Source organism: Crotalus tigris, unplaced genomic scaffold (genome assembly GCF_016545835.1).
Source record: "Crotalus tigris isolate CLP2741 ecotype Arizona unplaced genomic scaffold, ASM1654583v1 scf7180000017774.6281472, whole genome shotgun sequence".
In the NCBI taxonomy this organism is placed as follows: Eukaryota; Metazoa; Chordata; class Lepidosauria; order Squamata; family Viperidae; genus Crotalus; species Crotalus tigris.
Window position 1 is genome coordinate 1,743,825 of NW_024096625.1, and position 24,945 is coordinate 1,768,769.

The window sequence follows — 24,945 nt, forward strand, 5'->3', positions numbered from 1 at the left end:
GCTCTTTTTCTTTACGTTTATGGGCAGCTCGTGTCATCCTTTGTTCTTTTATCTCAAAATTCTGTACAGCTTGTTCCATAACCATCATTGATGAGGCTCCTGCCATAACAGGCTCTTCCATTATCCTTGTTTGTGGGGGTGAAGACGATCTTGCCTTTAAAATAAAATGATAAAAATCTCTTGCCTTCAGAACTGTAGTTAATCTATGACGTATCCCCTCATAATTCACTATTATTCTTCTTGGAATCTCCCATCTAAACTGGATTTGACGATGCTTTAACTCATCAGACAGAAGAGCAAAGTCTTTTCTGCCTCTTAAAATTTTGGGAGGTATTTCTTTTAAAATTATCACATCTTGGTCTGCAATTTGAAACTTTTGTTTGTAAAAAGCCTGTATAATTTCATTACGAGTAAATCTTCTAGAAAAGTAGATGACCACATCTCTTGGTAAGTTTCTCTGTCTAGCAACCCGTGAGTTGACTCTAAAAAATTTTTCTATCTCATTCCCGATTATTTCAGGCCTCCAGCCCAGATTAAGAGCGATATCTTTCACAATAAGAATCTTTAAGTCCTCCTGAGGATTCTCTCTCAGCCCCCTGATACGCAATGCATACTCCATCTCTCTATATTGTGACATGATTTGTTCATCCTGTGTGATTTCTATCTTATTCTCCACCTCCTCCATCCTGGATTCCATTCTTATTGCATTTTCATTAATCTCCTCGATCCTGTCGTCAATCCTTTCTATGTGCAGAGCAAGGCCCTGAAAGGCAAAAAGTATGTCCTCCCTTATTTGCTTATTTTTAGCCTCCAATAGTTCTTCTGTAACTGCCCTCTCTGCAATTATAAGATCTTTTACTTCCTCCTTAATATCCAAAGCATGCTTTTTTAAAGCTTCTTGTAAATCTTTAAGAGAAATTGCAGGAGGAGGAGAGGGTGGAGGTGATTTTGGTTTCTGGGAGACAGGCTGGGTCATTGGGGAAGAGATAGTAGCTTTAGGAGGAGGAGGCAAACGTTTTGAAGCCATTTTCATTAAGTTCTAAGAAGAAAGATTCTTGTTTAAAAAAATAAAAAAAAGGAAAAGAAAAAATCACAGTTCTTTTAAATATTCCTTAAAAAAGAAAAAAGATTACAGAGAAAAAAGAAAAAACAAGAAATAAAAAGACAAATTCTTACTTCTATATTTGAAGCATTAGTCTATATCCGGATTTTAACTTTGAAATGCAGATCAAACAAGAAAGACACAATCGCCATTTTGCCTTTCACTTTCCCTTTCTTCAAAAGGGAAAGTAAACAAAAAAAGAGGGGGAAGATGCTAGTCACAATAAATCTTAAATCCACTTTCTCCTGGTCTGCTCCGTCTGCATTTGAATACTCACAAGCCTCCAAAAAAAGCAGATGTGGGAGCAACGCCTTGCTTCATCCCAGAACTTCGGGACAAAGACGTCCTGGAATGCGGAGTTGGCTCAGGCTCCGAGGGAGCTCTACCCTCCGATCCCTGAAATTATGGGGATCCAGGGGAGCTCTTACCTCTACCTGAGCAGCTCTTCTCTTCCCTTTCTCCCAGGGAAGAGATTCAAGCCACAGGACAGCTGATTGTAAAACTCCTGCTGCTTTTACACAACCCAGGAACGGGCTGCTTTGTGAAAAGCAGCCATCGTAGCTGCTTGATCCACAGGAAGCCTCTAACAAAATGAAATTCAATGGTGAAAAAAATAAGGTTCTACATTTAGGCAAGAAAAACCAAATTCACAGGTATAGTAGAGGTGTTACTTATATTGTAAAAGGGATTTTGGAATCCTAGTGGACAATCATTTAACTATGAGCCAGCAGTGTGCTGCAACTGCCAAAAAAAGTTAACACAGTGCTAGGCTGCATTAACAGAGGGATAGAATCAAGATCACATGAAGTGTTAATACCTCTTTACAATGCCTTGGTAAGGTCACACTTGGAGTACTGCATCCAGTTTTGGTCACCATAATGTAAAAAACATGTTGAGACTCTAGAAATAGAGTGCAGAGAAAAGCAACAAAGATGATTAGGGGACTGGAGGCTAAAACATATAAGGAACGGTTGCTGGAATTGTGTATGTCTAGGGTGACATGATAGCAGTGTTCCAATAGCTTGGGCTGCCACAAAGACGAGGGAATCATGCTATTCTCCAAAGCACCTGAAGGCAGGACAAGAAGCAACGGATGGAATCTAATCAAAGATAGAAGCAACCTAGAACTAAGGAGAAACTTCCTGACAGTTAAAACAATTAACCAGTGGAACAACCTGCCTCCAGAACACTGGAAGTTTTAAAGAAGAGTTTGGATAGTTATTTTTCTGAAATGGTATAGAATTTCCTGTCTGATCAGGAGGTTGGACTAGTTGACCTCCAAGGTCCCTTCCAACTTTTTATTGTTGTAATAGCAGTTAGACTTATATACAACTTCACAGTGCTTTACAGCCTTCTCTAAGTGGTTTACAGAATCAGCATATTATCCCCCAACAATCTGAGTCCCCATTTTACCGACCTCGGAAGGATAGAAGGCTGAATCAACCTTGAGCTGCTCAGAATCGAACTCCTGAAGTGAGCAGTGAGTTAGCCTGCACTATTGCATTCTAATCACTGTAACATCACGGCTCTTGCAATGCACTCAATAAAGAATTCCATTGTAGGAATTAAATAGGACTAAATGATGTAAAAATGTATTTGATTAAAATACTCTTTATGTGAGAAACATCCAGAAAATAAGAATTGGAAGAGAATGTTTATTAGATAGTTGTGCCTCAGAGGTAATTTTTTAAGTATATGACCCTATACGCATGTCTGTGCTTTTTAAAATATATGTATATCTATATACTACAGAACTCCACTCCACTATGCCGCTGCCAATTGTAATTACAAGTGTCTGTTTGCCCTTGTGGGTTCTGGAGCTAGTGTAAATGACCTTGATGAAAGAGGTTGTACACCAATACATTATGCAGCTGCATCAGACACTGATGGAAAGTAAGTATGACATTCTTTTTGAAATCACAACTTTATTATTATAGCTTCTCACTTGGACATAAACCTGATTCACATCTGAACTTTCTTTTGGCTAAAAAGAAATATGTTTTGCTATAAATATTTAACATCATGTTTAATATTTGCATAAGGCAGTACAGTAATACTTCTCTTCCAAACAGGTTTTTTGACAGATTACTTTATATTTAAAAGAAAAATACTTTTAAAGAGAGCAGCCTATTGTAATAGTAATGTTACTCTCCTGCATATTTAAACTGTGTGATTATGAAGCATTTATATGTTATCAAAGAAAAACCAATTCCTATTATTAAAGTATATGACACATTAAGAAAAAAAATTCCATGTTGATTATTTTTTTTGTTAAGATTTGTATTGTAAAATATAATATACAAAATTGTAATTGAAACACAGATCTTACTCAACCTTCTCTCCTCTCAAATTGTGCTAACCAATAGCTTCTATGATTCTCAGCATAGTTTGGCAATCAAATATTAATTATATAGTTACATAATCAGATAATAATGATATAGTATAGCTTTTTTACCAATGCAATTATCCTGCTCAAACTTTCCAGTAAAGAAAACAAGGTAGAAGCAAAGTCTCATTTGTTTGTTCTTAATTCTACTGTTTCCAATATTTTTTTTTTTAATGTAGATTAACTAAGTCATCAAAAGCTTTTGTGGGCTACTTGTTTTTAGATTTCCATATTGTGACTGCTGAATATGCAAAGAACATTGGTTCCTGTTGATGACAAATACATGCATATTATTTAAATTAAAAGAATATTACATTTACAGGAACAAATTATTTGCAATATTGTTGATAATTGTGATTGATTAGATAAGTATTTTTCAAACTTGAAACGTAGATTAGATCCTTTAGAATGCAGGGACATAGTATTATACGTAAGAAAATAAGCTTCAGTATATAATCACTTCACAGACCTAGAAAACTTGTAAGAAAATACTACTCTAGGTCGGATTAGATCTGCATCCCCAGCAATATAAGTCTTTGCCATATTTCATAATACCATCATCTGGGCATGGGAGAAGATTCAAAAATGACTATTTCATGTTAGGCTGTTCCTTCCCATTGAATAATTATATTAAAATTCTATTTATTTTGTTTAGGTGCCTGAAATACTTACTTCGAAATGATGCAAACCCAGGGATTCGAGATAAGCAAGGTTACAATGCCGTTCATTATGCTGCTGCTTATGGGCATCGTTTATGCCTTGAATTGGTAGGAGAAATAAATGTAAATTATATTTAGAAATAAATAATCATTGAAGGACATTACTCCGTTTTAGAAGTAAATTTTGATAAATTATTTTTAAAATTCAGAAGAAAAAAAATGGATAATTAAATTAATAAAGAAAATAAAAGTTTAGTATTGAGTTTTGGAAAGTTGCCAAATTTGGAAATCTTTATTATATATCTGTTCAAATGGATTCCAGATTATTATACCGTATCAAGCCTGTGGTCATTCTGTGCTATTTCCATGGTATCATGTAATACTTTAATTTGAATGTTATATAGCATGAGGCTCAATTTTAATCATGTTTGAATGTTTTTTTTAAAGATAGTCATAATATTAAAGATTTGATGAAATTACTGTAGTAGACAATATCATACTAAATACTACTGGAGGTGACTACTAGATTAATAGCAAACCCCACCTCCCCCCTACATTCCCTGATTCCACCTGCCCACCTTTTAATCTCATTATTCAATTTTCATTGTTTATTATATTATTTCATTATTTTGCTACTGTTATGTTTACACTTCTTTTTTTCTGTTTTTACTGTTGGAAGCCACTTAGACTAGCTCCACAATGAGATAAGCAGCAAATAAATTTAATAAATAAATATTGTATATATAGCTATTTTCATATACATTTTAAATTAGAATCTGCTTGCTTTTAAAAAAGAAAAATACAGTTATAGTTGTATCCAAGCAGTACAGATCCACTTGCTTTCTAGCAAATGGTTTGAGAATTTCTCTTAACTTCAAGGACAGTTCATAATTACCATTTATTCAGTGTCATTGTAACTTTGGATGGTTGCTCAGTGAATGATTGATTAAGCAAGAACTATCTTGCTTAATTTTAAATTGTTAGAATAACTTATCTTTTAACATTTAGACTTAACTGGTATTAAAATTGATTTCATTACAGATTGCCAATGAAACACCTTTAGATGTTGTAAGTACAAGAATCTTAGCTCTGGAAATCTTTATTATAAATATTCTGAAGTGTTGAAATCAAATTGAGAAATCAAAAATACTTCATTAAACAATATAAAGTATAATTCTATTAAAAGTTTTTCAGACTGCACATTCATTCATATGTATTGTCTCCAGCCTTTCGAAACAGCTTTCAATTTTTCTGGTTGCTGGGAAAGGTACTTCTCCAATACTGGGAAAATACATTGTTGCTATAAAGAGATGTAGAAAGGTGCTATGTTTTGTATTCTGACATCCAACTAGCAGCTTCTTACAATAGAATCCAAAGCATCTAAGATTATTATTCCCCAGATAGCTAAAAACACCATGCAACAAGTCTTCCATCCACCCACTTGCCTATCTAGTCATCTACATTTGTCATGTAATGTTTGGATTTTTTTTTTTAGCAAAGACAGTTGTATTTTACAGAGTAAGCCTTGATATTACTTATCTATTAATTAAGATGGAATATTAGGTATTTATGTTAAATTGATTGCATTATTAACTGTATTTTTATTTAGTTAATGGAAACATCAGGGTCTGACATGCTGAATGATTCAGAGAACAGAGCACCAATTAGTCCATTGCATTTAGCTGTAAGTACTCAATTTATCCAATATTCAATGTAGGATTATGTAAAGCTACCTGGTATCTGTCTGATTTAATATTTACAATTCAATAATTATTTTCCTTCGCTAACATCTAAGATATGTCTTTATTTATTTATTTTTTTGTTTAGGCCTATCATGGACATCATCAAGCTTTGGAAGTATTAGTGCAGTCTTTGTTGGATCTTGATGTCCGGAACAATAATGGAAGAACACCTTTGGATCTTGCAGCTTTTAAGGGACATGTTGAATGTGTGGATGTACTCATTAATCAGGGAGCCTCTATCTTGGTAAAAGACTATGTTATAAAGAGAACACCAATACATGCTGCTGGTAAATACATAGTTTTTATATCATAGTGGAAGATTATTTTGCAGATAGAAGCATGTTTATGGCCCCTCCTTTCTCTAAACTGTTTTCATTCCAGCAGGTCCATTATAGAAATGTTTTAAGCATTTGTGTCTTAGTATAATTTTCATCCTTTTCTTCTTCTTCTTTTTATTTATGTAGATGTGTGTGTGTGTGTGTGTGTGTGTGTGTATTTGTAAGCCTATATGCAGAAAATCTTACTGTATTGTTTACATTTACAACACTATACAAGAATTTCAGTTTAAAATGCTTTAAACATTTTAAAATATTTAAAATAATGATAATATTTTTCTTGTCTTTGTCTTGAGTGCAAAATAAAATACATTTGTTAATATACTTTTCTCTCAAAAATGCATAAGAGTAAACTGTTCTTGTATACAGGAAATCCTGCTAATTTATGCTACAGTCACATAATTCTATATTTAAAAGAAATCGGTTTATTTAATTTTATTTCACTGATTTGAATCTGGGCAGCTTACAATATAGCAAAAGCAAGATAAAAGCACAATATAAAATAGATTAAAAAGATGATAATCTGTCTGCTTGGCAAAAAAAATGTACAAAATATACATCCAGCAAAAGTTTTCACAAATACCTCATCCAAGCCCTGGGTCTGGGAGAACAATCAGATCTTTAAGGTCTTCAGGAACTCCATCAAGGTAGGAGTCATGTGGATCTTAGGGGGCTTCATTCTAGAACACCAGTATCATTGTAGAAGGCATAATCCCTGGCTCCCAGTAGATGGCACTTTTTAACCAAGTGGACCTGGCACATACCAGCTTGATCAATTTCTATTGGCAGAAATCATAGGAAATAAGCAGATGCTCAAATAACTTATTTCTATACCATTTTAGCTTTGTAGATGGTAACTAATATTTTGAATCACACATAGAAGCACACTGGCAACCAGAGCATATTAAATAAGGAAGTTCTATATTAAGGAATACATTTCAAAGAATTACATACTTAAAAAATATTTACATATAGTAGATTAGATACAGATATATTCAGATTTGAGGCGATCCATTAATTTCAGCATGAAAATTCGGGATTTTCATAAAACAACTGATATATCAGTGTGATAGCTATCACATCTTAAATATTTTTTAGATAAATCAAGGTTTTTTATGGCTATATATTTTAGATATTCAACTTATTATAAAATTGATAAATTACACAAGTAGAAGTAACTCTTCAAAACAGACTTGTTCTTAATCACTGGTTATGATTACTATTTGTTGATGGTATTTTGCAGCTACAAATGGTCATTCAGAATGCTTGCGGTTGTTAATTGGAAATGCAGAACCACAGAATGCTGTGGACATTCAAGATGGAAATGGACAGTAAGTTTCAAATAATTGTATCTAAAGTGAGGCAAATTGCATAGTGGAATTATCCATTGCAGATAACTATGTAATATAACTATAAAGTGTATCATAACCTTTTTAATGTATATATTAGTATGAATTGTTATATCAAATACATAAAACAATTGTTATATATTATATATTATTACATAATGTAATATAAATTACAGAATATCATTATTATTCTGATTATATACTGCCTTTTTGTGGGGGAGTTTGAGGTGGCTTCAGTAAGAGTCTCCCTAAATTATAACAATTATGAGAAGGCATGTTTGGCTTAAAGTCATCAGAATGTTCCATGGTCGATACAGAAATGACTCATGCACTAATAGCTGTGATAAGGGACTCCAGTCCAAGAAAAGCCACAATTAGTGGAAGAGATGATTCTGTATAAAGGCCTTTCTGGTCATAGCTATCCTTATTCAAAGTAAGGAAGAATTCCTTGATGGAATTACACCAGCTCCATTGCCAAGACAGTAAGGAGTAGCATATATTTTAAGTCCACAACAGCCAAATAAAGTTTGGAAGTAGGTCACCCAAGACACTTATCTAATTCGCTAAACCAGATATGTCAAACACAAGGCCCGGGGGCTGGATGCGGCCCAGTAGGCCGCACCCACCCTCACCATATACCCACCCGGCCCCCCAATGGCAACCGCAATGCTGATGCCCTCAGTGAAATTGAGTTTGACACTCCTGCACTAAACTGTAAGTTCCAACTACTATACAATATAATCAAATTTGCAAAATTCTGTAATCATAGCGACTCTCGATAAAAGCAGTTTTAGCTTTCCTGTGAATTGATGTATTAGTTTAGTTTACCTCATTTGGTTGATATCACCTGCTAATTGAGTAGGTGCTACAAGTTAAGGAAAAGCCCAAAATTACACACCAGTTCTGTCAAAGTGTATGCAACCCCATTTAGAACTAAAGATGACAAATCCATGATACTAAAGGAATTGGGAACATACTGCCACTGAGTTTTGTCACAGATGACTTTAAATCTGTTCCTTCCCATTCAGATTCTAAACGTTTTCAGGCACCGGGATAGATACGATCTCAACAGCATAACTTAGTAGACCCAGGGTCAAGATATACAGCTGAATATTATCAGCATAATGATAAGACCCTTTGTTGATGGTTGATCTCATCTAGACCTTAAACAAGAGGCTGCAAAATAATCAACACCTATGATATTCCACAAATCAGAGATCCAAAGCTCAGCCTCTATTTCCCTGCAAACACCAATTGGAACTGACTGTACAAAGCATAAAAACTATTGCAGCATTGTGCCCCCCATTCTTAAACCTTTCAGTCAGTTCCAGATGTATACACAATTGACTGTATTAAAAGAGCCAAGAAAAACTGGATAGTTGCAGCACTTCTATCCTGCTTCCTGCAGGAAGTCAAAAGTGTAATCATTAGTTTCTCTGTATGCTATCCAAGCCTTAATCACAATTGAAAAGGGTCCAGATGCTCTCTTCCAGATCGTCTGAGGTTACAGTTTATTTACCTTTTCAACAGCCTATCCTAAAAAGGAAAGATTGGAAATTAGACATAAATGTTGAAAACTATTGGGGCCAATGGTTGTGTCATGAAAAGAGAGTACATATATTAGTAAAACAATAAAATGAACAGAATGTATAGTGACTTGGTACACTAGTTCTTTTCATACTACTTTTTGGGGTAGGGAGGGAAAAAAAAGCTTGATTCCTAGTGATTTCATGGATATGTTTATGTAGTTTTCTGGTAACACTATATAAAAATGAAAAAAAATATTATATATTCTGGGATAGTTTTGAGTTTTCCTGGTCAACAACCATGATAATCTGCAGTGATCTCCCACCCAAGTAGTAAAAGGCATAAGGTTCTTTTGAGAAGGAAATGATTTGTATCATTTAAATGTACAGGACTTCGCTGTTGCAGGTTTAACAACTCTTGGATCAGGTTTCCTTGTATACTTCTCACTGCCTATTTAGGCAGGTTATGAGCATGATAATAGAACGTTGTTACTGTACATTGTATCATCTTTGTCTTTGTCTTTCAGGACTCCTTTGATGTTGTCTGTTCTTAACGGGCATACAGATTGTGTCTATTCCCTCCTCAACAAAGGAGCAAATGTAGATGCCAAAGATAAATGGGGAAGAACAGCATTACACAGAGGGGTAAGAGAGACAACAGGTGTGTCCTCCTACCCCCACCCTGCTCTTTGCTTCAATAGGTAGCATTGCTGCAGTTCCAACTAAGGTAACAGAAATATTATGTTGGATCCAGACTAAGCAGGTGTCTTTGAAATCATAACTTCTAAATGCAATTAATTGTGCTAAAATGTATTGCAACTAACTTAGTCTAAATCCAGTTCTGTATTAATCTATATTATTCATAGTGAATGTATAAATCTTATATTTTTCATTCCTATACTTTAAAAAGTATAATTTACATTACCATGGAAGTGTCTCTTCAAAACAATTTTCTACTGTATCTTCAATGTATTATTTTATTCTTTAGAAATATTCCATCTGTATCCAACTTCATATTTTCATCACAATTAGTCTGGCAGAATATATTTTCTCTTATTTCAGATTCTCTTTGCCATCAGCCATAAGGGATTAAAGTGCTGTAATGGGCAACTTAGTTTCTAGGGAGCTACTGATAAGAAGGGAAAATAGACTACCAAGAGCTGGAATTCAATAGTAGGCATTGACAAACATACAGAAAATTGTTCTTAACACTGCTTGCATCTGTGAGATAGAATAAATTGCTAAATATGTTTTATTTTTTATTTCAGAATCTCACCATTTATGGAACTGATAATTTATAACATAAGGATATTGCCCAAAACTTCTTTATTTTCTTATATTAAATTCTGTGTGGTATCCTAGGCTGGGGAAAAGAACTAAAGCAATACAAGAAAATATATTTATCAGAAAACAGAATGGACATTTATTAAAATGATACTCTTAGCAAACAATAATTAGACAAGAATCTTAATATTTAAGAGTACATTACTAGGGCAATTGATAGGAAGCAATTCTATGCCTTGAATGTCAGGACTGAAGATCTTAAACCTTTGTCCATAGCAGGACAGGAAATTTGTCCAAAGCAAAAGTACTTCTAAAGTTGGAGAATCAAGTCAAAGCTATACTTTTGATTTGATTATATATCATCTACAATTTAGTGTAGATGTTTTAGTATAATCCAGGACATCAGCCTGAATATAATTGTTTAGGTTTTAGCTCAGATGTGTATGAATGTATTTGATTAAAGGCATGGTCAGCCAGATAAACTATGGAACAAAATAGATTAATCACAAGATCACATCTGACTTTTTATATCCACAGCTGTCTACCTTTGCTCCGTTGTACTCTCTGAGCGTGTGTGTGTGTGTGTGTGTGTGTGTGTGTGTGTGTGTGTGTGTGTTAGCCAACTAGGTAATATTTTCAATGCACTAGAAGATCTTTAATGCAGTAACATCACCCTACTTAGATAATTAAAGGTCTGCATGAAAATAGCCAAGCTCAGAAAGCACCAAGAACTCCATAGTTCTACCCTGAGCTATAAATATTCTCTTCTATTGGTAGCTTTGCTCCTTTATTGATATAAAAACTAATAAACAACTATATTGCATATTAGTTTTTATATTAATAAAGTAGCTGTAGTAAAATAGCTGAAAGCTGGTTGGATAGAACAGCATTTTTATTTTTTTTATATCTACAAGTGCCTATATGCATAATGCACATTTTTAAAATTTTTTCTCAGGCTGTTACTGGGCATGAGGAATGCGTAGAAGCACTGCTTCATCATGGTGCAAAAGCCACCCTACGAGACTGCAGAGGACGTACACCTATACATTTATCTGCTGCTTGTGGACATATTGGGGTATTAGGAGCACTCTTACAATCATTGTCATCTGGGGATATGATACCTGCTCTGACAGACAATCAGGGATATACATCATTGCATTGGGCATGTTACAATGGTAAGAAAAGAACTATTGTTTCGGAGGGAAAGTGGAAGAAAATAAATTAAATTCCTAAAATGCTACAGGAATGAAAAGATTCTTGCCAAAAGCAGTTGTATGTTTCCAGGCGCTTGTTATGTTGATATGTATATATGAAATCTCTTCAAAATATTGTAAAGTGATTAGTCATAGAATATATAATCAGCAAATTTATAAAAAAGCAACCAATTATGAAGCTTAGGCAGATTTTAAATATCTAGAAGTAAAAAGGAATATAAAAACCTACACATGTACAACCTCACTTTTGATTTTATCCTATAATTATTGCTGCTGAATATCTGAAATACATATGCACACACATATCCAAATAATGGATGAGCAGTGTGGTGGCCTAGTGATGAAGCTGCTTGCCTCCCACACGGAAGGTTGCAAATTTAATCCAAGGTAGCAGCAGATGCTTCTCTCTTAGGGAACAAGAAATAAACATCTGTTGTGAACTCTGTATGGCGTTAGGAAGGGCATCCGGCCATAAGTGCTCAGCTCCATTCAGTTGCCCAGACTCTACCCCAAATTAAGGGATTACAGTGTTATAAAAAAGGAGTTTTTTATACCAGGATAGTTATATATTGCAGCGAGTTATATGTATATATATTCCTTAATAATAAAAAATGAATTGTATTGTGTGCTTACCCTCTGGTATTTAAAACTTTTAGGTCACGACTATTGTGTGGAATTTCTTTTGGATCAGGAAGTTTTTCAGAAAATGGAAGGAAATTCTTTCAGTCCATTACATTGTGCAGTGTAAGCAAATTCTGTACGACCCCAAAATACTTCATTATATCTTTTATCAAACTTTGGTTGTGGAATTAATTTCTTTTAAAATTCTTTGATAGGATAAATGATAACGAGGGTGCTGCTGAAATGCTAATTGATATACTGGGATCAGGAATTGTAAATTCTACAGATGCAAAGGCAAGGTAAAGTTGGAAATACTATACAAGAAAAATACTAAGTATGTTAATTACCCTAGTCCAGGGGTAGGCAACCTTGGCTCTTTTATTCCTGTGCTGGCTCAGGAATTCTGGGAGTTGAAGTTGAAGTCCACGAGTCATAAAAGAGCCAAGGTTTCCTACCCCTGCCCTAGCCTAAGTAAGGGAGACTGTCAAGATACTTATCTAGTGACTAGAGGCTAGATGGGGAGAAACAGACTATGGCTCAATCTTGACATAACAGTGACTCCACCTCCCTCCTCTGACAGAGATATCTCCATTGTTGGTCTTGGATGATGTTGTACTTCTCCATTGAAGACTGATGCACATTTAGGGGTCCTCCTGAAACTATAGCTACTGTTCAAAGAGCAGGTATCAATTGTGGCTAGGAGGCCTTTGTACAGATACATCTTATGCACCGATTGCATTCTTTTTTTGGCCTGCAGATAGTCGCTCACATTTTGGTCATCTCACAACTGCGCTACTGCAGCATGCTCTATTTGGAATCTATAATTGGCTCACAATGCAGCAATACAAGCAGTAATGGGCACTTGTGTCATTACTATTATATGAACTAAATTAGCTGCTAATTGGCTGCTGGGTGCAATTCAATGTGCTGGTTGTTATCTTTAAAATCCTTCATAACATAGGATCTGGTTACCTGAGGGAACATCTTTCTCCCATTGTTTATTCCCCCCCCCCATATTCAGGCAGAGTGGATGTATTCTAGGTCCCTTTTATTAATTGCTCCCATCTTGTGGAATCTAGGCAGCATAGCCTTTTCCGTCACAGTCCCAAAGAGATATGAATGGCATCCTCTCTGCTGATATTAAAAAAAAAATAAAATCTTAAAATCTTGGTTTGTTCCTAGGCTTTATATATAATTTAGTATTATATTTTGTAAACTACCCAGAGTTGGTGAGTGCTATAATATAAATATTTATTCTGGATGTGAGCAGCATCATGAGTTGCAACATTTTATATTTTTTTTGTGTTCTTCCCTTATGTTCTTCCAAATTCAAATTAAACTTTTTAGATATTTTTAAAGATTTATTAATATAGGTTCTCCTTCTATATAAAATCATGGCTGTATTAGAGTTACATTGATTCTTGGTTCTAAGATCATGTTTCTTTTCCTTCTTAGAACACCTCTCCATGCAGCAGCCTTTACAGATCACGTAGAGTGTTTACAGCTTTTGCTTAGCCATAATGCACAAGTAAACTCTGTAGATTCTTCTGGGAAGACACCTTTAATGATGGCTGCAGAAAATGGGCAAACAAATACAGTTGGTAAGACAAAAGCTAATTTTTATTATTACTGTTAGCCAATAATATATTACTGTAAAAAAACAGCATTAGAATCAAACATTTTAAATAAAAAGTACCTAGGTCAGCCCAGAAATTCAAGCAAACAATATTCTCTATTTTTTAATAATCGAATTGGATTTATAGCTAAAAATGTAAAGCTTTGTATAAGCATATTGTTCCTTGAAGTAGAATTAACAAATCCGTGTAGCGAAAGTCTGACAACCTGTGGATGACAGCAAAGAGACACAGGCAGTTCTGATTCTTTGCTACCATCTAATGGTCATTGTTGCTGGCCAGATCTAGTAGTCTTACATAGAGTTGTGAAATTAAAAGAAACTGGTTAGACTTTGCTCAGAAGGTAGCTGCCCAGCCTCCACTTGAAACTGTTATAGATCTTTCCATCAGCAAATCTTTTCTTACAATTGTACTTAAAGGTTTGTAAATCCTTTTGAATATTCAGTATCTCTGCATAAATTTGACCCAAAGTTATATAGCACACAAATATGTAGGTTGGAAAATAATCCAAAGTTACATATTTTCTGTGGCAAAATTATGGAATAATCTATGATTATCATTTGAATGGGAAATTAAAACTCTTTTAAATAATGAAATGATAAGTTTGAGTGTGAGAGATCCTGCCTTATTTAAAGAACAGAATTCTGGGTATATTCACTATCAAAATCTGATCTTCATAACTCAGGAATATGGAGGTGTGCCAGGGCTGAAACAAAACAGATTTCAGTGGATCTCTAAAAAACAGTTGCTGGAAAGCGTGACCAAATTGTTTACAAAGATTTTGGATTTGACCAGTTCATCATCATCCAGATCATGTACAAATGAAGGCAATTCAACAACATTGAATTCTCTAAGAATTCAACTAAGATCACATCAAGAGCAAAATGTGTAGTATTTTGGGAGATGTTTATCTTTATCTGTGACTTGTACCAAGAACATAGCACATTTTAGGCCATTGTGCAGAAATATTGAAACAAACTTTTAAGCACCACTGTATAGTGAAGTAAACCTAAATATACTGTAGGTAGTCCTCAGTTTTCAGTGGTAATTGGGACCAAGAACTCTGTGGGTAAAATACAACATCACAAGATAGTGGCAACTTATGATAGCAGTTCCAGTTGTAAATCATTAAGTGAATCCCACCCAGTTATGAATATGATGACATGTGATTGCCATTTGCGCCCTCTTGACAGCTTCCCCATTGACTTTGCTTGTTGAAAGCCAGCACTGAAGGTTGCAAATAGCAATCATATGACAATATGATGCTGTGACCATCATAATCATGAGCAGTTACCAAGCATCTAAATTGTAATCATATGGGAACATTGCAACAAATACAATTTTGAGGACCAGTCATAAGTCTCCTCTTCTGACCCAAGACATGCAAATGGCAATAGGTGCGAGCAGAGTATGTTTATTAAACAACTACCTTGCTAAAGTAATTTCCCCAAAAAACCTCAAGTTACAAAACCCCAAACTAGTAGATGGTCTCCAAATGCAAGAAGTTCAATAAGTTAATCCCAAAACAACAGATGTAAAACTCAGACGAGCAATGGAACAAAGCCAATAGGTTGTTCTACAAATTTCAAAAGATACATACACCTTATAACAAGTTCCACTAGACAGTCCAGCAGTGAGCAGTCTTAAGTTGAAGTCCCAAGAACTGCAGAACTGACAAGACAAATCCAAACTCCATGAGAGCTGGGTACTGGAATCGCAGAGCTGAAGATGTTATATGCTGATAAAGTGAATGGCTGTCTCCAATGCCATCCCACACACCTGGTTAAATAATTCCAAATACAGTGTTTCTCATTAGGAGGGACGAGATTGCTTCCTCGCAAGTAGCTGCCTCTGTGCTTCCCTTTATTTCTCTCTTCATGTCCGTGGATTGGGTAGGTGTAGCAGCTGTTCTTCATTGGAGGCAGCCTTTTGCCACTCTAGAGCACTAACTGGCAGCAGCTGTGTCTCTGTTTCTTTTGCTTCTGTGAGTGGCTATTCATCTGGTGGGTCGCTTCCCCTGATGCTTGACGATCTGAGATTCTTAGCCACTGGGTTCTCTGAGTGCTCCTGGGAATCCATGGTAACCCCTATCTCAGTGATGGCGAACCTTTTAGAGACCGAGTGCTCGAACTGCAACCCAAAACCCACTTATGCATCGTCGGGTGCCGGGTGGATGTGGCCCATTGGGTGGGTGTGGCCCATTGGGTGGGTGTGGCTGCAGTGGTAACAGCAGACTGGGTGGGACTAAAAAGTTCAATCAATCAATTCCAACTTTGCAAGATTTTTTTTTTCCACGAGAAGTTGAAATTGACTGACTGATTGAACTTTTTTTTTTTTTGTACATGGCAGTGGAGGCCTAAAGGGAAAAGGTTTTATAAAACCCAGCTGAAGGCCTAGGACTGGGGCAACGGCACGCGTGCCCACAGAGAGGGCTCTGAGTGCCATCTCTGGCACCCGTGCTATAGGTTCGCCACCACTGTCCTATCTGATGACCCTGGTTCCAGTTCATCCTCATCATCAGAGCTAACAACCGATGGGGCCATCCCATCTCCTCTTTTAAAGTCTCATAATTTTGAATGGTAGCTGACCAAACAACAGAATGAACCGAGAACTACCTATAGTTGCAATTTTTAGACCTTATTTCTGTTCCTACTTTCTGGTCGCAGTGCACAATATTTCCTGACTATCATCCCTATAGCACTTTTAATATATCTTAATATTAATTTATCCTATCTTTTCAGTTTTATAATTTCAGTTGTAGGATTAAATTAATTTTGCCTTTCAAGAGGCATTTGAAACTTATACAGTAAGTATAGGAAGTCTACATATTCTGGTTAAAATGCCAGGTTTTTGAGATGTAAAAAAAATCAGACCAAGATAGATCACTTCAGAATTCTTTCCACCTTTAATACAACATATAAACTGTATAGCTCAATTGAAAAACAAGTTGAAATATTTAAGGGAAAAAAATAGACATACAATAATGTGGTTGCATAAAGATACACATCCTTAAACTAATACTTTGTTGAAATGATTTTATGACAGCATTCAGTCTTTTGGGGCAGAAACCTATTAGCATGGCTTATCTTGCCTAGGGAATCTTTGCCCACTGTTCCTCGCAAAAGCGCTCCAAATCCAAAGATTGCAAGGGCATCTCCTGTCCACAGACCTCTTTAGGTCACCCTACAGATATTTTGTTGGATTCAGATCCTGGCTCTGGGCGGACCATTTCAAAACTTTGATCTTCTTCTGATGAAGCAATTTTTTTTTGTTGTTGTTGATCTGGAAGTATGCTTTGGGTCATTGTCATGTTAAAGGTGAAATTCATCTTTAATATTTTAGCAGAGGATTGAATGTTTTGTGCCAAAATCCTCTCCATTTTGACTAATGCCCAAGTTCAACCTGAAGAAAAGCAGTCCCGAAGTATAATATTGTCACCAGCATGCTTCACTATAGGTATGGTGTACTTTTGGTGATGCAGTGTTGTTTTTGCATCAAATCTACTTTTTGGAATTATGGCCAAAAAAATTCTACATTGGTCTTATCGGACCATAATATGTTTTCCCACATGGCTTTTGTCAGACTTGATATATGTTTTTGCAAAATTTAGCCAGACTTGGATATTGTTCTTTATAAGAAAAGGCTTCTGTCTTGCCACCTTACCCCACAGCTCAGAATAGTATGGGAGATTGTTGTCACATGTAGTAAGCAACCAGTGCTTACCAGTAATTCCTACAGTTCCTTTAATGTTGCTATAGGCCCCTTGGCAGCCTCTCAGAGTACTTTTCTTCTTGTTTTTTCATCATTTTTGGAAGGACATCGAATTCTTGATAAGGTCACTATTGTGCCATATATTCTCCATATGTGGATGACAGTCTTCACTGTATTCCATGATACAGTATATCCAGTGCACTAAAAAAAAATTGTACATTTTTCTTGATTAATACCTTCTAACAATAAGATCCTTCTGATGTTTTGTAAGCTTTTTGCAGACCATGGCTGTCAGAAAAATCCCAGTAGAGCAGCTGAATTTAATATATGGGCTTGATCGAATCTTAAGGGAATGGAGGTGTGTATTGACTACAATTTAATATCAGTTTGAGTGTAATTAGTTAATCCCTACTTATAAAGGATATGAACACCTATGAGCCACATTATTATTTTTATTTTTTCCTCATTAAGCAATTTTAGTTTGTTTTTCAATTGAATTGTATAGCTTATATGGTATATTAAAGGTGAAAAGAATTCTAAAATTATTTATCTTGATCTGAATTTTTTACATTTCAAAAACCTAGCATTTTAACAGGGCTGAATAGACTTTCTAATCCACTGCATGAATAATGAGCAATCAGCATTACAGAATAAAAAATTAATTCAGAAGTCTTTCAAATTATTTTCATATCAGAGCCATGAATAATCTCTGTTGATAAGAAATGAATTTTAGAGTATAAATGTATACCATGCAAGTGTTGACAAATTTAGCTTTTTAGTTAATAGAGTATTCTATTTTTTCCCCAGAGGTATTGGTTAGCAGTGCTAAAGCTGATCTGACTTTGCAAGATAAGTGTAAAAACACTGCACTACATCTGGCCTGCAGTAAGGTATATACGATTTTCTGATTTGAAGCTTCTGTGATGTATTGCTGCTGCTGTTCTTGTAATTTTTTCTTGATAAATTAAGCTGCTCCAGACCAGCAGTGGCAGTACACCATTTCAACTGCAGTAGGAAGTAAATATTTCTTCTCTACAATTATATGTGGTGAGAATAGAAGGGATTCTTTCTGATTATTATTTCTTGGTCATAACAAGATAATGAGCGAAAAACACATTTTTAACAAGAATCTAAGGGTTTAATTTATTTTATTCCTGAACTATTTTATTTATATAACATTCCATTTCCATAAAACATATCTAGGCACTGGATTTGGCAAAAAGAAAAGCAGGGTGATACCTCAATGAAAAGAAGCAAGAGATTTTTTTTTTAGAAACAGGAAATATAGCCACTAGTGTAAAGGCAAGTGAAGTATTATATAGAATATTCAAAAACCTTGAGCCAGCCATGAACTCTATTTAATAAACTATCTAGTAGACCATATTATTTCTTATTTGTCAATAAAATTCCAGCTATGTGTTCCTTATGTGTCTAAATACATTTGTTATGGATTATTTCAAGAGTAGAAGCTGATGTTTTCTAAGCCTTGAAGAAATAGATATTGCTTTTTTTAAAAAGAGAAATAACATACCAATCTTTCTTTCTCTCTTTTTTTAGGGTCATGAAACTAGTGCCTTGTTAATATTAGAGAAGATTACAGATAGAAATCTGATCAATGCCACCAATACAGCATTGCAAACGTAAGCAAATACTATTTGGTACACTATTATGCCATATTTTTGTAGTGAAAGATTAACCTTGGTTTATGTGCTCTTGGTCTCATGGCTGAGAGAAAACTCTTTCCCTTTTGAGTTAATCATAATTTTTGTCATCTAAACAATAAAGAAGTTAACATTAACTATTGTTTATAAACAGACTACAATAATCTATGGATTTAAAAGCTTTTTTCAATGTCATTAATCCTAAGCAGTCTGTGTAGTGCAAATAATATAACAGATAGTGTTAATCATAAACATTTAGATACAAGTAGATTGAAATCCATATAGCTGCCTAATTTCATGAAATATAGATTCACTAGTTACATATTCTCACTATTAACTCTATAGACATATAACAAGCAATTTATAGATCTGCTTAATAATTATGCTTATTTATTGGTTACAAATATTTTTATGCTTAAATCATGCAGTCATTTTTGGATAATTTATTCAAATGAATTGAGAATTGTTCTTTTTCTTGTTCTAGAAATGCTTTTTGTTACAATTTACATCCAAATTTCTAGTGCTAAAGATACAAAAAAGAAATGCTAGCTATAAAACATTGCTGTATATTGATTCTTGTGTACATTGTTTATTTTTTGTTGCAGTGTTTTCATTCTTTGTGGGTTTTCTCCACAGGCCTTTACATGTTGCTGCACGAAATGGATTAACAGTTGTAGTTCAAGAACTTCTGGGGAAAGGAGCAAGTGTACTTGCAGTAGATGAAAATGGTAAGTGGATGAAAACAGGATGAACTCCAGTCTAATCATGTCAAGCCAAATGCTGCTTAGAAGTCTACTTTGAGGCTCACTGTTTTTAAACAGGATGGCTTGAATTCGTCATTACAACAATTGGGATTTATCCATGAATTTAATGGTTCCTTTGATGGTTTCTATAATGTGAATATAGTAAATTTATTGCAAATATTTTCTTCCATTTTTTAAATACAGTTATACACATGACATTTCTTTAAAAAGATACTGAACAAGTCCATGCCAAATTATAGACTTTTTCTCTATTGCTTTAGCTATAATCTATGAATGGATTTATAAATAAATCTTGCCAAATATGTGTTTCTTAAGGATGGGGGAATTGGCATTCAGAAGGTTACTTATCAGCATCCCATCACAAGTGCACCTTTTGTTATTCACAGATATTTTTCCTCTCTCTATATTTGCTTTAGAGAAAAACAGTGTGATATTCTGTAAAGAAATAATAGACAAACATTTGATGTCGAAGGAGGCTGTTTTATGGCTTACAATATAATATTTTTAGCATTTCCCAAAATGTCATGAAATTGCATTACCAATTTTCAGTAGAAATGGGTTTAGTGGCATCGAGAAGGTATTCATGATATTAAATAATCTTTTGGCTATTACATGTTACCTGTTATTTAGGGTATTTTAATAACCAACTTGTCCAATAACGTTGCTTCTAATATCTTGGTTTAGTTGTAATAGATTGTGTATCTTTCACATTAGAAGTTCTGATTCATTTCTATTTTTAATTATTTTTAATGATTTCAGGAATATGTGCTAATGTTTTTCAAAGGTCTGGCCCCATAATTATTTAATTTAAAAAGCAAAATTATAATGCAGTCAGAATAATCATATATTTGTTTTTTAAGCATAATGCATTTTGCTTTTACATCCACTGACAGAACTGAAAGAAAGTAAAAGAAAAGAAAATTACTACATTTCTCTTGTCTCTAGGTTATACACCAGCATTGGCCTGTGCTCCCAATAAAGATGTGGCTGACTGCTTGGCTCTCATTCTGGCTACAATGATGCCTGTTTCATCAAGCAGCCAAATATCTTCTCTTACATTTAATTCCATTAATCATTATACCACCAGTTCAAAAACAGTCACCTTTGATTCTTCACCAATTACCCGAAGTGAACATAGTTCTTATTGTAGTTTCAACAACATTGGGAGGGAAGATGGCTATCCATATACAGAAGAAGATGAACTTAATGACTCAGATTCTGAAACATATTAAAAAGCTCCATTAGAGGTCTGAGAAGTGAACTTACTTGCTGAATTTCCAGTTTGTTATTGGAGAAAGCAGTCTTGCTGAATACAAAAAAAGGATAGCCCAAGGAAAATATTCCTTTAACGAAAGTATGGGGACACAACAAAAAATATGATTCAAGAGTTTTTTTAAAAGAAGGTTATGCAAAAGAAATGGTTGGAATCTGTGGTGAAAACAATTATCTAGAATGTTATTTAATTGCAATGTATTGGTTTCAGTGAATAATCCCAATAAAGTTGTGCATCTTTCTATAAACAAATATGCAATTATAGAACAAAATGGACAATACATTCAAATCTTAACTGCAAAAACTAAGATCATTTTGAAGGCAATAATTGAGTTTGGGACAGGAGGCATTGTTTATGCTGCAAATTGCCAAAGGACCAAATAACTTAAAACTTTTTTTAAATTTAAAAAACCCTTTTTGAGAACACTTGAACAGCTTAAATAAGTAATAGTCTTAACCATCCCTTAAATTATAACTAGCAATTAATCTCACATTGGTTTTAACTGTTGATTTGTTGTTTTAATCATCTGATATCCTTCCGACACTATTAAATATACCACAAAAATACAGCTTATAATTTGTTAGGCTTTTAAGGTATTAAAGCTGTTACTAGCTGAACCAGGAATTGTCAAAGTAAAATGAGTACAAAAACAGCAACGTAGTAAATCACTAGCTTTCTTTTATTACACAAATAGAAAAAAGAGAGAGAGACGCAAAGATACACAAACAAACACACCAACGGGAATTCTTTGAGTAAGTCAAACTGCATCAAAAATAAAACTGCAATATCCTGATACTTTGTTAGACGCCTTATAGAATACTATTTCTTACAATTCACCCAATGTTTTACTAAATTTAGTGAATGATATTGGTGCCTCTATTTGTGTACATATAATTAAAATGTTTTTAAGGCTAAGAATATGACTGAAGATAATATGATAAAATATTGTTACTCTATTACCAAAAAGGTACAATGTCGGATTTTAGAAACATACAGAAGAGCTTCATTTATAATTTTTTAAATGATGCAGATCCTTCTGTTACCTGTGTTTGTCTAATTTATAATAGGCTCCTGCAAATAACTAAAAATGGAAGAATGGCATTTTCCTCTCAAGTTTGTTTGTTAAAATAGAAGTATTTATTTGGTTGCTTTGGTTATGTACATGTGAGACTATCTTGCTTGATAAGGTTATAGCAAATGGATCCCTATCTTTTATCTTTTTTTGTATTGTGAAACTGGAAACCTTAATACCATTGCAAACTATCAGCTTGTTTTCTGAACATAGTGTGAAAACACAAAACAGTATTTTGATCTATTTGATAATTTTGTGGGTTTTTTGAAGAATTAATGAGCATGTACATAGAAATAGCATTTGCTTGAATACTGTACTTACCTGCACTCCTTTCAGTACATCAAGATTCCTGTGTATATTTTACAGAGTATAATAAAATTCAAATGTGAGAGTTGTATTTAATGAACAATTTATGTATCATTATGGAGTATTGAGAATTAATTCAAATTTATTGTATTGAAACCTCAGATTTATAAACCTTATTGTGCAATGCTTTTTAATTTTCTTGATTCTAAAGCAATAATTAGCTTAACTAGTATTTGAATTAGCAGTAATTCAGATATTTAAATATATATTTTGGAGACCTCATCTTTTTATTTTAACTGGATTTAATTTCTGAAAAAATCATAGATATTGTTATTGGGCAGTTGAAAATCTTGAAAGTCTGAGGTTTTCTTTTCTGTATCACTTTATATACATAATGTCTAAAATGGAAAAGATATAAAAGCCTAGTAATTAGCTGAGTATGAACATGTTCTTCATAAGACTTCCTTTTTACTTCACAATTAACTCTGAAAGCATTGTTTATTTTATAAATGAAGCTACCAACTTTTGGAACATTTGAATAATGATGAACTATGAGGCATTTAGTTACTTGTTTTACTCAATAATCAAATCATTGTTTTGTATTTTTCTCAAAATCTTTAGGCAGGCAAAAGAAAACATAATAAAGCAGTAAAGTCATATTTACCTTCCTTAAATAATATCCTCCAATAGCTTTCATTGATCGATATATCAACAATTAGCAACAAAATAAAATATATGTTAACCAGTTTTAAAAAGATGCAATTCTATTCAGATCCTTATAATTCAACCCAGAGCAGCTAAAATCAGCTAAAACTGATAAATAATGTATTCCTTATTTTTTCATTTAGATCTGATTTTTCTGGTCCAATATGGTTAGGACATAGTGTCTTTTGGAATATAAGCAGGAAATACAAGAAGGTAGACAAAAGATAACTGCTTGATAATTTCGAAGATTATAACTGACACACAATTCAGATAAAAGTCTGGAACCAGTAAAACTAAGACAACAGTAATAAGTACAATATTTGCAAAGAATAAAAAGAATACTGTAATAATATTCCAAAATTTAATACTAATTTTGCTGTAAAAGACAGCATATGAAACAACATAAAACTCATATTTGATATACTTCATATTTCAGAAGTCTTAGATCTGAGGTCCTAGGCAAATCTCCCCTCAACTCAGCCCTCTCATGTGAAATACAAATACACTGTTCCTCCTTGACCACTACATCAACATCTTATAGTCCAGTTTATATCCCAAGATGCCAATAATGCATTGATTTTAGTTTGTTCTAGGGAGATCTACTCAAGTCAGTTTCCTACCTACAGTCAGAATGTAATGTTAAAACAAAAGCAGTTGAATAAAAGGTGACACAGCTTTTGAAGTGAATATGCTTCTATAGTAAAGAATCCTTAAGTGCTTTTCTATAATTAATTGGATATAAAATAAAAGCAGAGGTTACACTCAACACTTGATACAGTGCAATAGAAGTCTCCTGAAAAGGTTCAGTCAGTCCTGTTAAAAAAAAGTGAAAAGTTTCCTTTAGTCCTAAGAAAGTTCAGTTGTGTTTAATATGTATACCTTGAAAATGGTGATTTTTTGTTTACATTTTATATCCTTCCCTCCACAAACCTCACAATATGAGTTCTCAAAAAAATAAATAAATAAAAGGTTATCACTAAATATTGCAATAGTTTTGAGTACAGTTTTATTTGTATTTTCTAAAAAAGTGAATGAATCAATTCAACAAAATTCAATAAAAGAATAATAATGTATTTTTTAACCCTAAAATCCCTTTATTTGGAGTGGAAGCAGGGCAACTGAGCCAGATGCCCCTCCTGATGCCTAGGTGGAGTTGCTATTTTCTCTTTGTGCCCTAATAGAGAAACTTTTGTTGCTGCCTAGGATTGAACTCTCAACCTTCTGAAAGGGAGGTAAGCATCTCCACCTGTAGACCACCTTGCTACTCAGAAGAAGAATAATGTATAAGTCCCTGATATTCTTGGTAGAACCTTAAATGTCTTGATCTCAAAATGGAAATCTGAAGGGATTTTTTTTTCAAAACAAAAAGGATTTTTTTAAGATATCAGCAAATCACTGATTTTCTTCATTTTGCTCTAAACTTTGTCTTATTTTTGTCTAATAGTTGTATTTGCTATGTTTTATTTAATCCTGATGTCTGAATATTAAAGATGGATATCATTTTATTCAAGAGGATTTCCAAAATTGAGTGCAGTGTTTTAAACTGTATAACCACAAAAAATCATTTTTTAAAATGTGAAGATAATTTTCTTTGGTCCAGT

The 24,945-nt window shown here is 33.9% G+C and overlaps 1 protein-coding gene across 1 annotated transcript; it reads left to right on the forward strand.

The window, feature by feature from the left end:
• The first annotated feature begins 4,149 nt into the window (after positions 1–4,149).
• On the forward strand, positions 4,150–24,325 carry LOC120307311 (serine/threonine-protein phosphatase 6 regulatory ankyrin repeat subunit A-like). Its single transcript, XM_039341959.1, has 14 exons — positions 4,150–4,255; positions 5,189–5,215; positions 5,757–5,831; positions 5,975–6,176; positions 7,468–7,555; positions 9,627–9,744; positions 11,339–11,558; positions 12,254–12,341; positions 12,434–12,517; positions 13,674–13,819; positions 18,371–18,453; positions 19,121–19,203; positions 19,861–19,952; positions 20,934–24,325. The coding sequence occupies exons 3-14, from the start codon at positions 5,760–5,762 to the stop codon at positions 21,218–21,220; spliced, it is 1,563 nt and encodes a 520-aa protein (XP_039197893.1). The 5' UTR covers positions 4,150–4,255; positions 5,189–5,215; positions 5,757–5,759; the 3' UTR covers positions 21,221–24,325.
• The last annotated feature ends 620 nt before the right edge of the window (positions 24,326–24,945 follow it).